The sequence below is a fragment of the Diabrotica virgifera genome, chromosome 9 (assembly GCF_917563875.1).
Source record: "Diabrotica virgifera virgifera chromosome 9, PGI_DIABVI_V3a".
NCBI classification, from domain to species: domain Eukaryota; kingdom Metazoa; phylum Arthropoda; class Insecta; order Coleoptera; family Chrysomelidae; genus Diabrotica; species Diabrotica virgifera.
This window is the reverse complement of record NC_065451.1, coordinates 151,378,964-151,399,649: the sequence shown is the minus strand read 5'-3', so window position 1 is coordinate 151,399,649 and position 20,686 is coordinate 151,378,964. Positions and strand designations below refer to the sequence as shown.

At 39.2% G+C, this 20,686-nt stretch overlaps 1 protein-coding gene across 3 annotated transcripts in view; it reads left to right on the top strand.

The window, feature by feature from the left end:
- The window catches only part of LOC126892333 (serine/threonine-protein phosphatase 6 regulatory subunit 3-B), a 169,245-nt gene that overhangs the window by 16,842 nt on the left and 131,717 nt on the right, over nt 1-20,686 (top strand). For 2 of the 3 annotated variants that reach the window (XM_050661844.1, XM_050661842.1), the window contains exon 2: nt 20,508-20,578. In XM_050661844.1, coding sequence (XP_050517801.1) covers nt 20,522-20,578 — 57 coding nt within the window. In that variant the 5' untranslated portion in view covers nt 20,508-20,521. Of the gene's footprint in view, nt 1-18,979; nt 18,999-20,507; nt 20,579-20,686 lie in introns of those variants that run through there. The other variant, XM_050661843.1, reaches the window with a different exon arrangement.

The following is a 20,686-nucleotide window of genomic DNA, read 5'->3' as shown; positions in this document are numbered from 1 at the left end:
AATTACTGCGTAGGGATATTGGTCAAGTCACAGAATATATAAGAGGTGTAACAAGTAGAAAAGTCATTAAGAGAGCTGAAGAAATAATGCGGAGCACTGCAAGACACTCGAGATACGATCCAGAAAATAACACAGCCCAACAGTGTCTGGATACATTAAAACAAAAACTCTCCATCTATTCAGGACGATTAAGAAGGTATAAAGTTAGTAACAACCGAAAATGTGACAATGCACTTTTTGAGAACTCTGAGAAGGCGTTTTACCGAAAACTCAATTCCACCGTAGAAAGTGTCGACAAGTCTTACCCAAGCCAAGAAGAAATTCATGAGTTTTGGGGAAATCAACTTTCCACGCCAGCTGCTTTTAACAACAATGCTGGCTGGATAGAAGATACGACGCACAACTGTCACCACTACGTCACTGCTAACTACGAACCATTCACGACTGAAGAAGTCTCAAATGTCATCAAAGAGCTTCATAACTGGAAATCTCCTGGACCAGACGGAGTTCAGAACTTTTGGCTTAAAAAGTTTTGGAGTATTCATGAGTGCTTATCAACATTAATTAATCATGTTATTTCTAATCCGCAGGAATTACCGTCATTTCTAACTCAGGGAACTACTTATTTAATACCCAAGGATCAAAATAACACCCAAGATCCATCCAAGTACCGCCCAATTACTTGTCTTCCAACTTTGTATAAATTGGTCACATCCTGTGTAACCCGGCGTATCTACCAACACTGTGCTCTAAACAATATCATAGAGCCTCAACAGAAAGGATGCGCTAAGGGTTCCATGGGTTGCAAAGAACAGCTTATCATCGACTCAGTCATTTCTAACCAGGCATTCACTAAAAAAAGGAACCTTTTTACTGCTTTTATTGACTATAAAAAGGCCTTTGATTCAGTACCGCATGAATGGCTAATACATATATTGAAAATATACAAAGTCGATGATAACATAGTGACCTTTTTAAGGCATATAATGAGAGATTGGAAGACTAAAATTCACCTCCAAATACCTGGTGAAAACAATATCGAAACCGAAAATATCGCAATCAACCGGGGCCTGTTTCAAGGAGACTCGTTGAGTCCACTGTGGTTCTGTTTAGCTTTGAACCCCCTTTCCCAACTATTAAACTCCACTGACTCAGGTTTTAGCATTAAAAGCAATAATACTGTAGTAGCGAAGCTCAATCATCTGTTGTATATGGATGATTTGAAATTAATGGCTTCCACTCGAGAACACCTAGAAGAGATGCTAAAAACTGTAGAAACATTCTCTAATGATATTAGTATGCAGTTCGGTCTAGACAAGTGCCGTGTTTTGAATATAGTCAGAGGAAAGGTACAGCCCGGTGGATTCGATATGCAAAATGGCCAGAACATCGAGGCCATGGGCGATAACGATATGTACAAATATCTTGGAGTGAAGCAGGCGCGGAAAATTGACCATAAGCAAATGAAAACTGAGATAACAACTGAGTTTATAAGAAGGGTAAAACAACTGCTTCGTTCACAGCTTAACAGTAAAAATTTGTTTAAGGCACTGAACACCTACGCTTGTTCCGCGCTTAGCTATTCATTTGGTATTGTTAAGTGGACAAAAACGGATATAGAAAATCTTCAGCGAAAAGTACCAACACACCTCACAAAGGCACAAAAACACCACCCTAAAAGTGCAGTAGAACGAACGACATTACCCCGGTATTTAGGAGGAAGAGGACTTATGGATATAGGTGAGCAATTAGATAAACAGATTGCTAATTTAAGAACTTATTTTCAGATGCAGGCTGAGACATCTACTCTACACCGCGCAATTTGCGCAGTAGATGACACAACACCGGTCAAATTGAGGGAACCAGAAATGCGCATAAACCACCTTACTAAGGACGAAAAACTGCGCACCTGGATGGGTAAACCTCTGCACGGGCGACATCCCAATGAAGTTAGCCAAGACTATGTCGACAATATAGCGTCGAACTATTGGTTGACATCAGGAAAGATGTTCCCTGAAACGGAGGGTTCATTACTGGCCATTCAGGATCAGGTTATACCAACCAGAAATTACCTGAAATATATCGTCAAAGACCCTCAGGTTCAAAACGACAGATGCCGATATGGATGTCAAGCCCAAGAAACCATCCAACATATTACAGGGGGCTGCCAGGCATTTGCTGCAACTGAATACAAGGAACGGCATGACGCAGTGGGAAAAATCCTTCATCAAGAGATAGCTAACAAGCTGGGACTTCTCCAAACGGACCATCTCCCATATTATCAATACGTTCCTGAGAGTATGCTTGAGGATGGCAACTACAAGCTATACTGGGACCGCAGTGTGCTCACAGACCAAACAGTGGCACATAATAGACCAGATCTCGTACTAGTTAATAAATTAACAAGACAAACAACACTAATTGATGTGGCGATACCTAACAACAATAATTTACGTAGTAAATTTACTGAAAAGATCGCCAAGTATAGAGATCTGGAAATTCAAATACGGAGACAATGGAGAATGCAAAGTACGCAGACGATACCTATTGTTATGTCTACTACTGGAGTCATTCCGAAGACCCTCCTCGAAAGCATAAAAAAGCTGGGTCTCAATGAACATATTTATAAGACCATGCAGAAAGCTGTACTACTTGCGACGGCCAGAAGTGTAAGAAAATTTTTGGGAGATACACCTGCATTCCAAGTCACCTAGGGCTCGATAACACGGAAAGAGTCCCACCAGAGCTCAATCCTTTTGATACCGTAGGTATCTGGGATGAGTCAATTTTCCCCTCAGAGGGAGTGTGAGCCGTATGGCTAAATCTGGATAATAATAATAATAATAATAATAATGCTTTCCTGTGGGAGTTTTTTGTGGGAGTTTTCCTGTGGGAGTTTTTTGTCAGTTCTTCTATCAGGCGCGGCCCCCTGCGAATGGGGGATGCTTTCTGGGTATTCGTAGCGCCAATACCCAGAGAGTAGCAGGAATACTTGCCGTGGAACAAAAACTGACACCTGGCAGTAGGTATAAAATGCACACCCATGAGAATGGAGAATAATAATTTGTGTTTAGGATCGCTGCCTGGGGATCGCCAGGGCACGTCTGGAGCCGGCGCTGGACGTGACAGCATGCGGGACGTCGGTGGCAGGGTGTTGAGGAGGCGGGCCCCTGTCATACAATCAGCTACAGCCCAACCACAACCACAAGCGAGCCAAATAACAACAAGAGCTCCACCCGCCGAAGGTGCTGCGCTGGATCATCAGCCGGCGCTCACTCAAGCGGGACGACCGAGGCAGCGCATGAAATGGACTGTGTCCATCAATGAAAGCATTTTGCGCTTCTATTATAAGGTGACAAACCTCGGTCAAGAAACGATCGGCTACAGACAACAGCTGTATGCCGAATTTTGCAGGGAGTACCCAGATATTCAAGTATCGGAGCAAAGAGTATCAGATCAATACCGGGTAATCATAAGAAATAATCTTATCCCAGAGACTAGACGCGATGCCATCAAAAGCGAAGTCGAACGGGAGATTAATAACCAAGAGCTAGTTTTAGATCAAATCCCTAATGAAATCCTTGAGGAGCAGATTCCTGAGATTCCCATACCAGAAACTCAACCTGACAATACACAGCAGGAAAACAACGAGTGGCGCCATAGTCTAGAAAACGAAATGGCTCGTGCCGTACAAGAGTTTAATGGAACAAATCCACTTAGCAGACCACCGCTACCACGAATAAACTCTTGTAAGAAACTAGGTGCGCTGTTACAAATTGTGAACACTGAAGTCCTACCCAATTATGTCGTAGAAGCCCACACATTGGAATATCTGCATATGCTAATCTATTGTGCAGCAACAGCAATTGCCAATGTAATGGGCGTTAAGATCAGAACACGACGGGGTACTAATAACGGAAGGACTGGTAACAGAATTGCACCATGGGAAAAAAGACTTCTCGGAAAAATTGAATTACTGCGTAGGGATATTGGTCAAGTCACAGAATATATAAGAGGTGTAACAAGTAGAAAAGTCATTAAGAGAGCTGAAGAAATAATGCGGAGCACTGCAAGACACTCGAGATACGATGCAGAAAATAACACAGCCCAACAGTGTCTGGATACATTAAAACAAAAACTCTCCGTCTATTCAGGACGATTAAGAAGGTATAAAGTTAGTAACAACCGAAAATGTGACAATGCACTTTTTGAGAACTCTGAGAAGGCGTTTTACCGAAAACTCAATTCCACCGTAGAAAGTGTCGACAAGTCTTACCCAAGCCAAGAAGAAATTCGTGAGTTTTGGGGAAATCAACTTTCCACGCCAGCTGCTTTTAACAACAATGCTGGCTGGATAGAAGATACGACGCACAACTGTCACCACTACGTCACTGCTAACTACGAACCATTCACGACTGAAGAAGTCTCAAATGTCATCAAAGAGCTTCATAACTGGAAATCTCCTGGACCAGACGGAGTTCAGAACTTCTGGCTTAAAAAGTTTTGGAGTATTCATGAGTGCTTATCAACGTTAATTAATCATGTTATTTCTAATCCGCAGGAATTACCATCATTTCTAACTCAGGGAACTACTTATTTAATACCCAAGGATCAAAATAACACCCAAGATCCATCCAAGTACCGCCCAATTACTTGTCTTCCAACTTTGTATAAATTGGTCACATCCTGTGTAACCCGGCGTATCTACCAACACTGTGCTCTAAACGATATCATAGAGCCTCAACAGAAAGGATGCGCTAAGGGTTCCATGGGCTGCAAAGAACAGCTTATCATCGATTCAGTCATTTCTAACCAGGCATTCACTAAAAAAAGGAACCTTTTTACTGCTTTTATTGACTATAAAAAGGCCTTTGATTCACTACCGCATGAATGGCTAATAGATATTTTGAAAATATACAAAGTCGATGATAACATAGTGACCTTTTTAAGGCATATAATGAGAGATTGGAAGACTAAAATTCACCTCCAAATACCTGGTGAAAAAAATATTGAAACCGAAAATATCGCAATCAACCGGGGCCTGTTTCAAGGAGACTCGTTGAGTCCACTGTGGTTCTGTTTAGCTTTGAACCCCCTTTCCCAGCTATTAAACTCCACTGACTCAGGTTTTAGCATTAAAAGCAATAATACTGTAGTAGCGTAGCTCAATCACCTGTTGTATATGGATGATTTGAAAGTAATGGCTTCCACTCGAGAACACCTAGAAGAGATGCTAAAAACTGTAGAAACATTCTCTAATGATATTAGTATGCAGTTCGGTCTAGACAAGTGCCGTGTTTTGAATATAGTCAGAGGAAAGGTACAGCCCGGTGGATTCGATATGCAAAATGGCCAGAACATCCAGACCATGGGCGATAACGATATGTACAAATATCTTGGAGTAAAGCAGGCGCGGAAAATTGACCATAAGCAAATGAAAACTGAGATAACTACTGAGTTTATAAGAAGGGTAAAACAGCTACTTCGTTCACAGCTTAACAGTAAAAATTTGTTTAAGGCACTGAACACCTACGCTTGTTCCGCGCTTAGCTATTCATTTGGTATTGTTAAGTGGACAAAAACGGATATAGAAAATCTTCAGCGAAAAGTACGAACACACCTCACAAAGGCACAAAAACACCACCCTAAAAGTGCAGTAGAACGAACGACATTACCCCGGTATTTAGGAGGAAGAGGACTTATGGATATAGGTGAGCAATTAGATAAACAGATTGCTAATTTAAGAACTTATTTTCAGATGCAGGCTGAGACATCTACTCTACACCGCGCAATTTGCGCAGTAGATGACACAACACCGGTCAAATTGAGGGAACCAGAAATGCGCATAAACCACCTTACTAAGGACGAAAAACTGCTCACCTGGATGGGTAAACCTCTGCACGGGCGACATCCCAATGAAGTTAGCCAAGACTATGTCGACAATATAGCGTCGAACTATTGGTTGACATCAGGAAAGATGTTCCCTGAAACGGAGGGTTCATTACTGGCCATTCAGGATCAGGTTATACCAACCAGAAATTACCTGAAATATATCGTCAAAGACCCTCAGGTTCAAAACGACAGATGCCGATATGGATGTCAAGCCCAAGAAACCATCCAACATATTACAGGGGGCTGCCAGGCATTTGCTGCAACTGAATACAAGGAACGGCATGACGCAGTGGGAAAAATCCTTCATCAAGAGATAGCTAACAAGTTGGGACTTCTCCAAACGGACCATCTCCCATATTATCAATACGTTCCTGAGAGTATGCTTGAGGATGGCAACTACAAGCTATACTGGGACCGCAGTGTGCTCACAGACCAAACAGTGGCACATAATAGACCAGATCTCGTACTAGTTAATAAATTAACAAGACAAACAACACTAATTGATGTGGCGATACCTAACAACAATAATTTACGTAGTAAATTTACTGAAAAGATCGCCAAGTATAGAGATCTGGAAATTCAAATACGGAGACAATGGAGAATGCAAAGTACGCAGACGATACCTATTGTTATGTCTACTACTGGAGTCATTCCGAAGACCCTCCTCGAAAGCATAAAAAAAGCTGGGTCTCAATGAACATATTTATAAGACCATGCAGAAAGCTGTACTACTTGCGACGGCCAGAATTGTAAGAAAATTTTTGGGAGATACACCTGCATTCCAAGTCACCTAGGGCTCGATAACACGGAAAGAGTCCCACCAGAGCTCAATCCTTTTGATACCGTAGGTATCTGGGATGAGTCAATTTTCCCCTCAGAGGGAGTGTGAGCCGTATGGCTAAATCTGGATGCTTTCCTGTGGGAGTTTTTTGTCAGTTCTTCTATCAGGCGCGACCCCCTGCGAATGGGGGATGCTTTCTGGGTATTCGTAGCGCCAATACCCAGAGAGTAGCAGGGATACTTGCCGTGGAACAAAAACTGACACCTGGCAGTAGGTATAAAATGCACACCCATGAGAATGGAGAATAATAATTTATGTTTTGTGTGCTTTCTTAAGGATTTAACGCTTGGGGAAGAACACTAATTTATAAATTTATAAGTATATTTATGGGTAGCTAGGTGATTTAGTGTTAAGTGTCCAAATAATATTTGTCAATTTATTACCTGTGATAATGTCTGTGTAATGTTACCATTTTGTGATTGTAATTAAGTATATTTACATATTTTTATAATTTATTTTGAGGTTTAATGTATATTTTAGCTCTTAAATTATTCTGTAATAATGGGTAAGGCCCGTAAATAAATAAATAAATAAATAAATGTTTAGGATCGCTGCCTGGGGATCGCCAGGGCACGTCTGGAGCCGGCGCTGGACGTGACAGCATGCAGGACGTCGGTGGCAGGGTGTTGAGGAGGTGGGCCCCTGTCATACAATCAGCTACAGCCCAACCACAACCACAAGCGAGCCAAACAACAACAAGAGCTCCACCCGCCGAAGGTGCTGCGCTGGATCATCAGCCGGCGCTCACTCAAGCGGGACGACCGAGGCAGCGCATGAAATGGACGGTGTCCATTAATGAAAATATTTTGCGCTTCTACTACAAGGTGACAAACCTCGGTCAAGAAACAATCGGCTACCGACAACAGCTGTATGCCGAATTTTGCAGGACGTACCCAGATATTCAAGTATCGGAGCAACGAGTATCAGACCAATACCGGGTAATTATAAGAAACAACCTTATCCCAGAGACTAGACGCAATACCATCAGAAGCGAAGTCGAACGGGAGATTCATAACAATGTTGTAATTGAAGGTCAAGTCCCCAATGAAGTTCATGAGCAGATTCCTGAGCTTGCCATACAAGAAACTCAACCTGACAATACAGAGCAGGAAAACAACGAGCTACATGATAACCTAGTAAGCGAAATGGCACGTGCTGTACAAGAGTTTAATGGAACAAACCCACTTAGCAGACCACCGCTACCACGAATAAACTCTTGTAAGAGACTAGGTGTGCTGTTACAAATTGTGAACACTGAAGTCCTACCCAATTATGTCGTAGAAGCCCACACATTAGAGTATCTGCACATGCTAATCTACTGTGCAGCAACAGCAATTGCTAATGTAATGGGCATTAAGATCAGAACACGACGGGGTACTAATAACGGAAGGACTGGTAGCAGAATTGCACCCTGGGAAAAAAGACTGCTCGGAAAGATTGAATTACTGCGTAGGGATATTGGTCAAGTCACAGAATATATACGAGGTGTAAGAAGTACAAGAGTCATCAGAAGAGCTGAAGAAATAATACGGAATACTCCCAGACACTCAAGATTCGATCCAGAAAACAACACAGCCCAACAGTGCCTAGATACATTAAAACAAAGACTCTCAGTTTATTCAGGACGACTAAGAAGGTACAAAGTGAGTAACAACCGAAAATCCGACAATGCCCTTTTTGAGACTGCTGAGAAGGCGTTCTATCGAAAACTCAATTCCACCGTAGACAATCTCGATAAGTCTTACCCAAGCCAAGAAGAAATTCATGAGTTTTGGGGAAATCAACTTTCCACACCAGCTTCTCTTAACAACAATGCTGGATGGATAGAAGATACGGCACAGAACTGCCAACACTACACTACTACTCTCTACGAACCCTTCACCACTGAAGAAGTCTCAAATATCATCAAAGAGCTTCATAACTGGAAATCTCCTGGACCAGACGGAGTTCAAAACTTTTGGCTCAAGAAGTTTTGGAGTACTCATGAATGCTTATCAACACTAATTAATCATGTTATTTCTAATCCGCAGGATATACCATCATTCCTAACTCAGGGAACCACTTATTTAATACCGAAGGATCAAAATAACACCCAAGATCCAGCAAAATATCGCCCAATTACTTGTCTTCCAACTTTGTATAAATTGGTCACATCCTGTGTAGCCCGGCGTATCTACCAACACTGTGCTCTGAACAATATCATAGAGCCTCAACAGAAAGGATGCGCTAAGGGTTCCATGGGTTGCAAAGAACAACTTATCATCGACTCAGTCATTTCTAATCAAGCATATTCCAAAAAGAGGAACCTATTTACTGCTTTTATTGATTACAAGAAGGCCTTTGATTCAGTGCCGCATGAATGGCTTATAGATATATTGAGAATATATAAAGTCGATGATAATATAGTGACCTTTTTACAACATATAATGACAGAGTGGAAAACTAGAATTCACCTTCAAATACCTGGTGAAAGTAACATCGAAACTGAAAATATCGCAATCAGCCGGGGCCTGTTTCAAGGAGATTCGTTGAGTCCTCTGTGGTTCTGTCTAGCTATGAACCCACTATCTCAGCTATTGAACTCCACAGATGCAGGTTTTAGCATCAAAAATAACAACAATGTGGTGGCGAAGCTTAATCATTTATTGTACATGGATGATTTGAAATTAATGGCTTCCACTCGAGACCAACTCGACGAGATGCTAAAAACTGTAGAAACTTTTTCTAATGATATTAGTATGCACTTTGGACTAGACAAGTGCCGTATTTTAAATATAGTCAGAGGAAAAGTACAGCCCGGAGGATTCGATATGCAAAATGGCCAGAACATCGAGGCCATGGCTGAAAACGATATGTATAAATATCTTGGAGTAAAGCAGGCGCGGAAAATTGACCATAAGCAAATGAAAACTGAGATAACTACTGAGTTTATAAGAAGGGTAAAACAGCTGCTTCGTTCACACCTTAACAGTAAAAATTTGTTTAAGGCTCTAAACACCTACGCTTGTTCCGCGCTTAGCTATTCATTTGGTATTGTTAAGTGGACAAAAACGGATATAGAAAATCTTCAGCGAAAAGTACGAACACACCTCACAAAGGCACAAAAACACCACCCTAAAAGTGCAGTAGAACGAACGACATTACCCCGGTATTTAGGAGGAAGAGGACTTATGGATATAGGTGAGCAATTAGATAAACAAATTGCTAATTTAAGAACTTATTTTCAGATGCAGGCTGAGACATCTACTCTACATCGCGCTATCTGCGCAGTAGATGACACAACACCGATCAAACTGAGGGAAGCAGAACTGCGCATAAACCACCTTACTAAGGACGAAAAAGTGCGCGCCTGGATGGGTAAACCTTTGCACGGGCGACATCCCAATGAGGTCAGCCAAGATTATGTCGACAATATAGCGTCGAACTACTGGTTGACATCAGGAAAGATGTTCCCTGAAACGGAGGGTTCATTACTGGCCATTCAGGATCAGGTTATACCAACCAGAAACTACCTGAAATATATCATCAAGGACCCTCAGGTTCAAAACGACAGATGCCGATATGGATGCCAAGCCCAAGAAACCATCCAACATCTTACAGGGGGCTGCCAGGCATTTGCCGCAACTGAATACAAGGAACGGCATGACGCAGTGGGAAAAATCCTTCATCAAGAGGTAGCTATCAAGCTGGGACTTCTCCAAACGGACCATCTCCCGTATTATCAATACGTCCCTGAGAGTATGCTTGAGGATGGCAACTACAAGCTATACTAGGACCGCACTGTGCTCACAGACCAAACAGTGGCACATAATAGACCAGATCTCGTACTAGTTAATAAATTAACAAGACAAACAACACTAATTGATGTGGCGATACCTAACAACAATAATCTACGTAGTAAATTCACTGAAAAGATCGCCAAGTACAGAGAACTAGAAATTCAAATACGAAGGCAATGGAGAATGCAAAGTACCCAGATGATACCTATTGTTATGTCTACTACTGGAGTCATTCCGAAGAACCTCCTCGAAAGCATAAAAAGGCTGGGTCTAAATGAACATCTTTACAAGACCATGCAGAAAGCTGTACTACTCGCAACGGCCAGATGTGTACGAAAGTTTTTGGGAGATACACCTGCATACCAAGTCACCTAGGGCTCGATAACACGGAAAGAGTCCCACCAGAGCTCAATCCTTTTGATACCGTAGGTATCTGGGATGAGTCAATTTTCCCCTTAGAGGGAGTGTAAGCCGTATGGCTAAATCTGGGATAATAATAATAATAAAGGGGGCCTGTGGGAGTTTTTTGTCAGTTCTTCTATCAGGCGCGGCCCCCTGCGAATGGGGGATACTTTCTGGGTATTCGTAGCGCCAGTACCCAGAGAGTAGCAGGGATACTTGCCGTGGAACAAAAACTGACACCTGGCAGTAGGTATAAAATGCACACCCATTGATATGGAGAATTATGGTTTATGTTTAGGATCGCTGCCTGGGGATCGCCAGGGCACGTCTGGAGCCGGCGCTGGACGTGACAGCATGCGGGACGTCGGTGGCAGGGTGTTGAGGAGGCGGGCCCCTGTCACACAAACAGCTACAGCCCAACAACAAGAACAACAACCACAAGCGAGCCAAACAACAGCAAGAGCTCCACTCGCTGAAGGTGCTGCGCTGGAACATCAGCCGGCGCTCACTCAAGCGGGACGACCGAGGCAGCGCATGAAATGGACTCTGTACATCAACGAAAGCATTTTGCGCTTCTATTATAAGGTGACCAACCTCGGTCAAGAAACGATCGGCTACAAACAACAGCTGTATGCCGAATTTTGCAGGGAGTACCCAGATATTCAAGTATCGGAGCAAAGAGTATCAGATCAATACCGGGTAATCATAAGAAACAACCTTATCCCAGAGACTAGACGCAATACGATCAAAAGCGAAGTCGAACGGGAGATTAATAACCAAGAGCTAGTTTTAGATCAAGTCCCTAATGAAATCCTTGATGAGCAGATTCCTGAGATTCCCATACCAGAAACTCAACCTGACAATACACAGCAGGAAAACAACGAGTTGCGCGATAGTCTAGAAAGCGAAATGGCTCGTGCCGTACAAGAGTTTAATGGAACAAATCCACTTAGCAGACCACCGCTACCACGAATAAACTCTTGTAAGAAACTAGGTGCGCTGTTACAAATTGTGAATACTGAAGTCCTACTCAATTATGTCGTAGAAGCCCACACATTGGAATATCTGCATATGCTAATCTACTGTGCAGCAACAGCAATTGCCAATGTAATGGGCGTTAAGATCAGAACACGACGGGGTACTAATAACGGAAGGATTGGTAACAGAATTGCACCCTGGAAAAAAAGACTTCTCGGAAAAATTGAATTACTGCGTAGGGATATTGGTCAAGTCACAGAATATATAAGAGGTGTAACAAGTAGAAAAGTCATTAAGAGAGCTGAAGAAATAATGCGGAGCACTGCAAGACACTCGAGATACGATCCAGAAAATAACACAGCTCAACAGTGTCTGGATACATTAAAACAAAAACTCTCCGTCTATTCAGGACGATTAAGAAGGTATAAAGTTAGTAACAACCGAAAATGTGACAATGCACTTTTTGAGAACTCTGAGAAGGCGTTTTACCGAAAACTCAATTCCACCGTAGAAAGTGTCGACAAGTCTTACCCAAGCCAAGAAGAAATTCATGAGTTTTGGGAAAATCAACTTTCCACACCAGCTGCTCTTAACAACAATGCTGGCTGGATAGAAGATACGACGCACAACTGTCACCACTACGTCACTGCTAACTACGAACCATTCACGACTGAAGAAGTCTCAAATGTCATCAAAGAGCTTCATAACTGGAAATCTCCTGGACCAGACGGAGTTCAGAACTTTTGGCTTAAAAAGTTTTGGAGTATTCATGAGTGCTTATCAACATTAATTAATCATGTTATTTCTAATCCGCAGGAATTACCGTCATTTCTAACTCAGGGAACTACTTATTTAATACCCAAGGATCAAAATAACACCCAAGATCCATCCAAGTACCGCCCAATTACTTGTCTTCCAACTTTGTATAAATTGGTCACATCCTGTGTAACCCGGCGTATCTACCAACACTGTGCTCTAAACAATATCATAGAGCCTCAACAGAAAGGATGCGCTAAGGGTTCCATGGGTTGCAAAGAACAGCTTATCATCGACTCAGTCATTTCTAACCAGGCATTCACTAAAAAAAGGAACCTTTTTACTGCTTTTATTGACTATAAAAAGGCCTTTGATTCAGTACCGCATGAATGGCTAATACATATATTGAAAATATACAAAGTCGATGATAACATAGTGACCTTTTTAAGGCATATAATGAGAGATTGGAAGACTAAAATTCACCTCCAAATACCTGGTGAAAACAATATCGAAACCGAAAATATCGCAATCAACCGGGGCCTGTTTCAAGGAGACTCGTTGAGTCCACTGTGGTTCTGTTTAGCTTTGAACCCCCTTTCCCAACTATTAAACTCCACTGACTCAGGTTTTAGCATTAAAAGCAATAATACTGTAGTAGCGAAGCTCAATCATCTGTTGTATATGGATGATTTGAAATTAATGGCTTCCACTCGAGAACACCTAGAAGAGATGCTAAAAACTGTAGAAACATTCTCTAATGATATTAGTATGCAGTTCGGTCTAGACAAGTGCCGTGTTTTGAATATAGTCAGAGGAAAGGTACAGCCCGGTGGATTCGATATGCAAAATGGCCAGAACATCGAGGCCATGGGCGATAACGATATGTACAAATATCTTGGAGTGAAGCAGGCGCGGAAAATTGACCATAAGCAAATGAAAACTGAGATAACAACTGAGTTTATAAGAAGGGTAAAACAACTGCTTCGTTCACAGCTTAACAGTAAAAATTTGTTTAAGGCACTGAACACCTACGCTTGTTCCGCGCTTAGCTATTCATTTGGTATTGTTAAGTGGACAAAAACGGATATAGAAAATCTTCAGCGAAAAGTACCAACACACCTCACAAAGGCACAAAAACACCACCCTAAAAGTGCAGTAGAACGAACGACATTACCCCGGTATTTAGGAGGAAGAGGACTTATGGATATAGGTGAGCAATTAGATAAACAGATTGCTAATTTAAGAACTTATTTTCAGATGCAGGCTGAGACATCTACTCTACACCGCGCAATTTGCGCAGTAGATGACACAACACCGATCAAACTGAGGGAACCAGAAATGCGCATAAACCACCTTACTAAGGACGAAAAACTGCGCACCTGGATGGGTAAACCTCTGCACGGGCGACATCCCAATGAGGTCAGCCAAGACTATGTCGACAATACAGCGTCGAACTATTGGTTGACATCGGGAAAGATGTTCCCTGAAACGGAGGGTTCATTACTGGCCATTCAGGATCAGGTTATACCAACCAGAAATTACCTGAAATATATCATCAAAGACCCTCAGGTTCAAAAGGACAGATGCCGATATGGATGTCAAGCCCAAGAAACCATCCAACATATTACGGGGGGCTGCCAGGCATTTGCTGCAACTGAATACAAGGAACGGCATGACGCAGTGGGAAAAATCCTTCATCAAGAGATAGCTAACAAGCTGGGACTTCTCCAAACGGACCATCTCCCATATTATCAATACGTTCCTGAGAGTATGCTTGAGGATGGCAACTACAAGCTATACTGGGACCGCAGTGTGCTCACAGACCAAACAGTGGCACATAATAGACCAGATCTCGTACTAGTTAATAAATTAACAAGACAAACAACACTAATTGATGTGGCGATACCTAACAACAATAATCTACGTAGTAAATTTACTGAAAAGATCGCCAAGTATAGAGATCTGGAAATTCAAATACGGAGACAATGGAGAATGCAAAATACCCAGACGATACCTATTGTTATGTCTACTACTGGAGTCATTCCGAAGACCCTCCTCGAAAGCATAAAAAAGCTGGGTCTCAATGAACATATTTATAAGACCATGCAGAAAGCTGTACTACTTGCGACGGCCAGAAGTGTAAGAAAATTTTTGGGAGATACACCTGCATTCCAAGTCACCTAGGGCTCGATAACACGGAAAGAGTCCCACCAGAGCTCAATCCTTTTGATACCGTAGGTATCTGGGATGAGTAAATTTTCCCCTCAGAGGGAGTGTGAGCCGTTTGGCTAAATCTGATAATAATAATGAATTTATTTCGAAAATTGTACATACATATATACAGAGACACATACATATACGCAGAGCGAAATATTCGTCAACATAAAAAACAAAATTAAAATATTGTAATGTTTGTGAATTCCTGTTTTGAATTTTTTGTGTCACTTTTGGGTGATTATTTTTTACAGTACTGCAAAATTCCCCCCACTTAGAAAATCCTTGTGACGGTTAAAATCGAAACGACTTATTCCTACACCACTAGGCCAAAAAGATGGATCATATAAAATATCTTTTTTCTTGAGAGATGCTGTTACGACAAACGCTTTTAATCGATTTTCATCCGATGGTAATTCCTTCACTTGTACTATTTCGTTTTCAAACTCCACGTTATTTTTTATATACTTTTTGATCACCTCTTCAGTTGCAGCCCTTTTTACTCTATTTATGTAGAGCCATACTTTACGCTCCCCTCCTGAGAACTCCAATTCTTTATCATTGAAACTATTCCCCGTACCTATCTTTTTTCTTTGTCGTTTTCTTCTAATCACTGTTTGAAATTTTTCTCTAGTGTCTTCACGTTCTTCTGCGGATGTATCTTCGCTAACATTTTCCTTTTGTTCGCTATTTACCTTTTTTTGAGGTTCCTTCTTACCTTGTTCATGTTCCATTGGTAAAACGTTTGGTTTTCTTATATTTGATTGTACACTTCTTGGAGGCACTTGTCTGATAAAAGTTGGTACACTGCTGATAGGTGTAGTAGCCACTTCCGCGAAAGTTTGTTTACATTTGAGATTAGCATTTTCATGTTCCAATCTCCTAATCCTATCTAACAATAATTCGTTATTTAGGGCTAAAATTTTATTTTTATCCTTTACTTCATCGACCAGTTCCCTTAAATACTTGTTTTCAACTGCTAACACTAATTGTTTATCGTTTTTGTCGTCCGGTTTTTTCACCACTTGACAACATGTTATTTTAGTTTCATCCAAAAACTTGATTTCTGGACACCTTTTTGCGCAACTTTGCTGATAAATCGATAAACAATTTATACACACACATACTGAGCACTTTTTTGTATTACAACATTTCATATTGCCACTATTTTTATTATTTTTATCACCATCTGCCGACACACAATCATCGTCGGACGCCATTTTTCGAATATACTTACATATAACCTCCATTATAATTACAAAAACATGAAACACATATGCACAGTACACATCTAAATTAGGTACGTAAAGTTGTATAGAGTGTAGAGTATTGTTCATTTCTTGGTAAAAAACTCAGTCATACTGTAGATGTACCGACACCATATGATGCTGCAATAAATTGATTTTAAAGATTCGCCTTTATCAATCCTACCTAATGCTTCTAGTTTCTTTTCCATTGTCACTAGTCACTACAACATTTTTACGTTTTGTTGTCATTACCTAGACAAAAAAACACGCAAACACAATCTGAAGCACGATTACAGAACGGAAATGAACAATATGACGCGACTGTAATACACACAGTACGGTGACAAGCAACAATGCTTTTATTTAAGAACAGACTAAGATCATTGTTTTAACAAAGAATTTTTTAAATAGTCTTTTAGTCTATTTTAAACAATGCTGATAGTCCGTTCTTTAACAGTAAAATATTGCAAAACCTCTAAATTTTAAAGAACCGCTTGGATTGACATGAAATTTGTGCTTTTGCCCAGAGGGTGGTTTTCACCCCCCTCTTGGGGGTGAAAAAATATTCGTCCAAAGAAAGTCAGGAAATGGATAAACTGGCTAATTTTAAGTAACTTTTGTTCTATAGAGTTTTTTCACTAAGTCAATACTTTTCGAGTTATTTGGCAGTGAATATGTTCATTTTTTCAACAAAATAACCACGCTTTTAGACGTTTTTTCGCAAATAACTCAAATAGTAAGTATTTTGTCGAAAAAACATTCTGAGCAAAAATATAGCCTGTAAAAAATGTTAAAAAATGGTGTATATATCACGTCTCTACACCTAGTAGAAGCAGAGTTATAGCTAATGAAAAATAGGTTCATATTCGTCAAATTCCAAATGGAATACTTTAACGTAAAATAAAAGCTTAATTTTTGTTTTATAAAAAAAATTTCTAGCATCAAAATTAAACAAGTTACGCTCAAAATAAAGTTAGTCCCTTTTGGTTTTGGTAAAAAAATCGAGAAAATCACCCCCTAATTAGTATCTTAAATGAACTTAATCGTTACAACTTCACAAGTTTCTTGACTCGTGTATATATTGTTTATATGATCTGTAAGTTTCGTCGGTTCAAAGTCCTTATTATTGAAGGGGCTGTAGTTAAAAGGGGTTGAACGAGTCACTGATCACGAATGTATGCAAATTTAGAAACACCAAATCTTAATCAATTTTTGTCTAACAGAAAAACAAAAATTCATGATATTCAGAAAAGCAAATCTGACTTTTTTTGTTTTTCGAGATTTTTGGTATCTCTAACAATTTTTAAGTTATTTTAAAAAAAAGCATATTTTTCAAAATTTAAATTTTTAAAAATTTTACTTTGAAACCAAATTTTTTAAAAAATAAGCACTTTGAATCGATGAAACTTACAGATCATATAAACACAACATAAGTAAAATAATTTGTGGAGCGGTAACGATTAATTTAATTTAAGTTGCTAATTAGGGGGTGGTTTTCCCGATTTTTTTTTGCAAAAACAAAAGGGACCAGCTTTGTTTTGAGCGTAACTTGCTTAAATTTAATGCTAGAAACTTTTTGTAAAAACAGAAATAAAGCTTTTTTAAAACATTTTAAAAAAGTTATAATAGGCTTCCCCAAAAAGTGCTTAATTTTTTGGATATTTCACGTCGTAATAATCTATTTGAAATTTGGTGAATATGAATATATTTTTCATTGGCTATAACTCTGGTTCTACGAGATCCAGAGACCTAATGCGTACACCATTTTTTTTTACTTTTTTATAGGCTATATTTTTGCTAAGAACGTTTTTTTCGACAAAATACTTACTTTTTGAGTTATTTGCGAAAAACCGTCTAAAAATGTGGTTATTTTGTTGAAAAATGAACATATTCACTTGCAAATAACTCGAAAAGTGTTGACTTGGTGAAAAAGCTCTATAGAACAAAAGTTACTTAAAATTAGTCAGTTTACCCATTTCCGGACTTATTTTGGACATATATTTTTTCACCCTCAAGAGGGGGTGAAAGTCACCCCCAGGGCAAAAGCACACATCGGCACAATATCACTTTTTTTCTTTGACATGTAAGCTATACGTATGCCGAATTTTATGTCAATCCAAGCGGTTCTTTAAAATTTAGAGCAAAAACCGTGAAAGAATGGACTACTATAAGACATTTTGACATAAATAAAGGAAAAGGAATACAGACCACAGACATGTGCCTGTTCCTTCTGATAAGCTGAGACGATCGCTCTGCCGCCGTGTGCCATGAATCATTTTTACTATCATATAGTTCAAATTACACAAATACATACACATTATTATCTCTCAAATATTATTTTGCCTACATACATTTTTATTTGATAAAATTGTTAAATTGTTTATTTGTTAAAATGTTTGTCTGATGAAAATCGGTCCGGGTTATCGGGGGCCGACTTATCGGGGTTCCACTGTATTGTGAAAGTTAAAGAGATAATATAAACAATTGGTTAAAATAAATGTGAACAGTCTTAAAAACCAAGCAATAAATAAAATCGAAAGTCCCTGAGCCAGATGATTGAAGTGGCACAACAGTAGAAGAAGAAGTTTAATTAATATTATTAGACACTTTATCAGCTTTAGGTATAAGGAGTTTATGACATTATAATAAAACAGTTTTATAATATAGTGTAATGTAGTAGCACATGGCTTCAATTTAAATGTAGATAAGAATATAACAACTACTATAAATATATTTAAATTATTTCTGGGATATTTGATAATTATGACCTCTATCTCTCATTCCTAATATAAAATCAGGTTGAATTGTTCTACTTATCAAATTATCAACCAAATGATCGAATCAAATATTAAAGCAATTGTCAACTGACTATTGATACAGGGATACAGGGTGAGTCAAAATTATTTGGCATAGACTACGGTTAGATTAATTTTGGATATTGGATATAGCATTCAGTGGCGGCTCGTATAACTTTAGGAAGGTAGTGCCAGAATCCGGGCAGCTGCCTAAATTTTTTGTGGCGGTTTTACGATATTGTCAAAAAGGATATAAAATATAAATAGAGTATCACGATAAGCTGAATTTAATTGGGTTTTTATATTTAACTTACCAAGCATTGAAAAGCTAAAAACGTTATTCATGTGCACTTTAGATTTTTCATGGGATTTCAATTTCTCCCATATATGTACAAGATCATCGGTGCCTTTGTTTGACCAAGTCTCGTCACCTCCAAACAAAACGCATACAAAACAGAAGAGTTTATTAGTTTGTTCGCAACCACACAACCAGCTATTTTTATCATAAATAATTTTATTAAACTTACGACAGCGAAGTTTTTGTCCATTTCCACTTTGTTTTTCAATTTTTAAATCGGGTAAAGGCCGACCGAGTTCTTTAATTTGTAGTTTTTTTTTCTAACGAAAAACCACCAAAAGAGTTTTTTAATATACTAATTTGATTCATTGTCAATAAATAAATTAAACGTAGAAAATAATCAAAATATTATTTTTATACCTACGACACCCACGATCACAACGCACTAACTAATAATTACAAATTAAAAAATATAGTAGAGTATAAACACAAATATACAATACAGTAGTAGACAATAAACACAATAGCGTCAAGCGAACGCGTAAAGAAACTAGAAATATGTAGATCTAAAACATTGTATCTTAAGATCCACTAACTTCCTTTTCGAGATTTCGAGCCTGGCACGGAGACTCCAATTTAAACGTATGTTAAAAGTGCAATACCGCTCTCTCTCTCTGTCACTTACACAGGATGCTCGTACAATCTTTCTCTTTTCTCACGAGCCACTATGCCGTTCGGCACTGGGATTTTTATGATTTTCATTCTTTATCCGGTCAGCTGTGGGTGGCCAGAGTCGGTAGATTTGCATTGCGCTACACAGTTGCCAGATTTGATATAATTTATAAAAATAAAGAGAAATATTCACAAAAAAAATAAACAGGCATTAAAATGTTTTTAAGATAAAAAATATGTTTCTGCATAGTTAGCAAGGTAGTGCCATGGCTCTATGGCACTACGTCACGGGCCGCCACTGATAGCATTTGACCAAACATAACTTAATAAATTGTTGCTGTGGAAAAATATACAGATTAGATTATCCAGTGAAATTAATTCACTTGACAAACTCTGGGCAAAAATACAAAATTTGGCTAATTTTGTTGAGTATGATTAAATACTTTTTTAACATCTGAAAGTTCTTTATCAAAAGAATAAAGTCTGTATTCGACGCATCAATACTCAGATATAACAAAACTCAGAAATACTATAATTATGTGTCCTAGATATCTTTGTTAATGGTTAGTGTCATCATAAAATATTTTAGATATTGTGCTTTCTGATATATTGTGATTTGTTTCTTTGTTTTAGATTAAATTAAAATCATGTTTTGGAAATACAATACGAACTCTTCCCAGTTAGACGCTTTGCTAGCCAAAGAGGTAAGTCATTCTCATTCATTGATTAAGTAATCAATCATAAATGTGCACTATTATTTTACTATTACTGTTGGATGGATGCATAAGTTAAACAGGTTTTTATTCATTAAG